The 4,186-nt window shown below is 38.7% G+C and overlaps 1 protein-coding gene across 2 annotated transcripts in view; it reads right to left on the reverse strand.

Moving 5' to 3' along the window:
* The window catches only part of LOC147023469 (secretagogin-like), a 68,673-nt gene extending 64,841 nt beyond the window's left edge, over positions 1–3,832 (reverse strand). Inside the window, exon 1 of one of the 2 annotated variants that reach the window (XM_085888889.1) lies at positions 3,616–3,832. In XM_085888889.1, coding sequence (XP_085745015.1) covers positions 3,616–3,709 — 94 coding nt within the window. In that variant the 5' untranslated portion in view covers positions 3,710–3,832. The remainder of the gene's footprint in view (positions 1–3,615) is intronic. The other variant, XM_085888888.1, reaches the window with a different exon arrangement.
* Between the last annotated feature and the right edge of the window lie 354 nt (positions 3,833–4,186).

A 4,186-nucleotide genomic window follows, 5' to 3' on the forward strand; every position in this document is an offset into this window, starting at 1 on the left:
GAAGCTGTAGCCATGTATTTGTAGTGGGGTTCGAGTATAAACTCCTTGTACTGTCCTGTTGAGCGCTCCTGTGCTGTGCTCCTCCACCCTGTCCGCCATTGCGGCCTGGTCCCGCATGCATTAATCTCTGAGTCTCGGTTGTAGGCCTTTAAAGGAGAAGCTTTGCCATCCATCCAGGTAGGGGTTGAACCCATTGGACACGACAGTATATGTATGTATGCATATATATATTTTTTCTTCAAATATATAAAGCTCTTAAGAACTACTGACACTGACTGAGTGACTCACTGACTGATATTAAAGATCGGTACCTTCTCGGTCACATAGAAAGCTGAAAATTCATGTGCTGATAGACCAAAGCCAATACACTGGGAAAAAAATTACAGAACCATTGGAAATCGTCTATAAATGAAAATATAAATAAATTAATTTTTTTTTAAAAGAAAAAAAAAAAAATGAATACAGGTGAGCGACCCGAGACAATGGAGAAGCAGGGTAATTTCACGTGCCGATGGACATCGAAGCTGATACACCGGGAAAAAAACCACAGAACCATCAGAAAGTGTTTGTAAATGAAAACATAAATAAATTTAAATAAGTAAATAAAAAAAAAACAAATGCAGGTGAGCGACCTGAGACAATGGGGAAGCACGGTTTGTTTTTGCTTACAATGTGTAAGTATACCCTGCGAGTTTAAACATATATGTCTGATTTCTTCTCCCTTGGAATTACAAGTTCATCTAGGAATAAATATTAAGCATCAGTATTTATATTGTTTTGTTCCATAGTCTGGAGGTTGGTGCTGTCTCTCACCTTCATCATTCAAAAGTTGGTGTCTCATTAATCAGAAGGTCAGATAAAGCAGTCTTTGGTCAGAAAAATTGAGAGGCAAATACACAATAGCCAACTATTTTCAAGAGGTATCATGAGCTCTTTAACATCCATAATGTTGTGTTTTATATTTGTTACTTTTTACAGTGATCTCAGGCTCATGGAGGAGCTTGTGAAATATCCCATGGAGAAGAAAGTCACGAGTAGACAATTTAATTTAATGTGAATTACTAATGCATTAGTGGACAATGGACAAGCATATGGTTTTGGGAATTGAATTTGGGTTCCCTGCATCCCAAGCCAGGGATTCAGACAGGAACATCAACAGGCTTAAAGATTAGACAGAGGGCTGGCAAGATAGTTAAGAGATATGTGTAATCAACTCTAAGCTGTCTAGCTTGGGTTCGAATCTCGACACAGCTATAAACTGTCATCCTGGTGTTTCACGTGCAGGGCGAGAGATCAATGTGTACACCGTCCCTCAGATGAACGTTAAACTGGGAATCCCTTATGCTGGCATTAGTTGGTGGACATCAACATTGCTTGCTGTCTCAATGTGGTTTCTGTCTAGTCAGCAGTCTCTGCACTCAAACAAATTAACCAGATGGTTTGCATGTTTTCATGTGAGTGGCTTTCTTGAAATTGAAAAGGCAACTTATACAATACAAACTAGAAAGCATCTAAAAATGCAACACCCATCCACATCCACTTTGTATTCAGACTTCTTCTAAACATGAGCAAAACAGCTGAAAACAAGAAGGGCACTCGGTAGAGCGTATACCTCCACCATGTAATGCCTGATCCACGAGAACATATCGGGGCCCAATACGTTTTTGAAATATCATGCTATGTATCGTTTTTCGCCTGATCTCTCAATGAAGAATCACTTTTTAAAAATGTAAAAATTATCGTATCCCTATCTTCACCAAAATTGAAACAATTAGTCCTTGTCACACAACCATCAAGTTTCATCCTAATCCATCCACAAATTTTGACATATCCTGCTCACATACAGAAAGGCAAAGGTGGAAACACAACATCCATACACGTTCCATGGTAGAGGTGAATAAAGAGTTACGAAAACACATGGAAAAGGACATGGAAAGCGTATTTTAAACTCTTGCTTTGCATTTCTGAGCACAATCAATATCTCCTACGAACAATAATTTTCTCTGAATATTGATAATCCCTCACGCTTAGAGCACGAGTGGTAAATTTAATTTGTCAAGATGGCGTAAAATAGCATAATATTTTGTCCAAGTAGTGCTAAACTGGAGGTTTTTGGAAGTGGCAATAAGGTGATTTGTGTTCTCCAGTGTTCAAGTATATCATTCAATTGAAATTAAATAAAGGTTTTAAAGACTGTAGTATAAAACAAAACAAACTTCTTTTTTTGGAAGCTTTACGCCATTGATGCAGCGTCTTTTACACCGTCTCATTTAATTCGTTCGATGCATTTAATTTAATCCGTTGCATTCGTTCTTCATGCCTGTTGTTTGTGTCCTTTATGACATCCCCCAAAACAGTACGTTTTCTGTTTGGAATGATTTTCAATGTTGTTTGCCTGCCAGACAGACAGACAGGCAGACAGATTTTGAAAAATTACCTTGCTCCTCTCTGCGCATGCTCAATCGGGATGAGATTCCTTATAATTTGCCAAATTTAGAGCCAAAGTACTGCTAAACTGCAGGTTCGTGTTCAGGTTCATGTTCTGATTCATGTTCCGATTCGTGTTCAAAATATAACATTAAATTGATATTAAGTTGTTCCTTGATCATAGATTGATGTCTGTCGACAGACAAAGTGAACCAATTATCGATTCATTCCGCTTTTCGCTTTGCATGCGGGGTAAAAAAAAAGAAAATCAAAATGAATGCAAATCTTTAACATTGATCTCAATCTCATAGTGTAGTTAGAACAGATATCATATGCAGCACAAGGACATGAATGTAATCTAATATGAATTACTAAGATTAGGAAGACAATGGAAAGACATGTACGAGTATGGTACTTGAACCTGGGTTCTGAGATTTACATCAATTCAGATGGGAATATTATGCAAGCCAATCCAATATACTTACATTATGGCAACTGCCACCATAACCACTAACAATTCATCCCACCTTGTTGTGGGGTCGGCTGGATGATATTTTTCACAGTATCTTTTGTGAAGAGTTGGCGAGTTATCGCCGGCACCATGAACAAATTACAAATTCCTTCCCCATTTAGTCGAGGCTTTGGCCATGTGTTTCTTGAAAGACTTGCACCAAAAAACATAGCTCGTTGAAGTAGCTGGAAAAAGTACTAGTGGGAATAGCAATCGTCTTAATAGCTCAGAGAGATGATTTTGAGAAGGTCCAAGCTAGAAACAATTTCAGTTTTCATCAGGGGCAATTGCTCAGTCAGTTGTTTATGATAAGCATGATATTTTTTATGTGGCTTTAAAAGGTTGATAAAATACATTTCAGCTGCTTTGTAAATTGTACCAACTTGGTTACAATTTTTGGGTCATTATGGTTTGCACACATGATATGTATGATGATATTCACTGCAGAGCAGACGATGAATCGCCGATCTCTCCTACCTTGTATTTTCGAACCTTCGGTTTCTCGTTTTCCTTTTGGATTCTTTGAGCATCATGAGCCATCAGTCCAGCCTATGGAAATCTTTCTCTTCTTATGAAGTTTGAAAAGCCAAACAACATTTTTGAGAACTGAACAATTCCAATCTATACCTTGTTTTGAACAGCATTAGGACAAGAACGTAGCTCAAAAAAGTCATTACCATCGATATCAAAGTGACGCCAGATCTCCAAGAAGTTCTGGGAGTTAATTCCTTGAAGTTCCATGGGGGTCACCTTGCCTCCTTGAGAGCACATGGATATGAGAGAGACAGACCGACAGACAGAGAGAGGGAGACGATTGGAGTAAGAGCAGAGCTCGTGCAAGGAGAACGCAGTAGTGAATGCAGGAACACCAAATGAATGGACAAACCCTATATAGACAAGCATGCATTAGCCAAATGAAATCAATGCAGCGAGAGTGCAGCCAATGGCGTGATGGTTTCCCCTAATGGACAGAAAAGCCTTTTCACTTTATACCTGGTGTAAATAAAACTTTGGAACATACGGAACTGAAAGCAAACAAGAAAAGACGATCCTTATTCACTTGACATCGAAATCCATTTGAAAGATTCAGATGATTTCTGCAGCCCATGGAGACGATTCGATTGAGGTTTGTGCTCTTGGCATCATATGTAGAACTGAGCGAACAACACTTTCGTGATTTTGTGCTCGTTCATAGCATCAGCAACCAAAGTAGTACTGCCAATTTGAGGGAACTATCAGAGAATAACA

Source organism: Eptatretus burgeri, chromosome 7, assembly GCF_056783735.1.
Source record: "Eptatretus burgeri isolate ZD-2024b chromosome 7, Ebu_testis_v1, whole genome shotgun sequence".
Classification (NCBI taxonomy): Eukaryota; Metazoa; Chordata; class Myxini; order Myxiniformes; family Myxinidae; genus Eptatretus; species Eptatretus burgeri.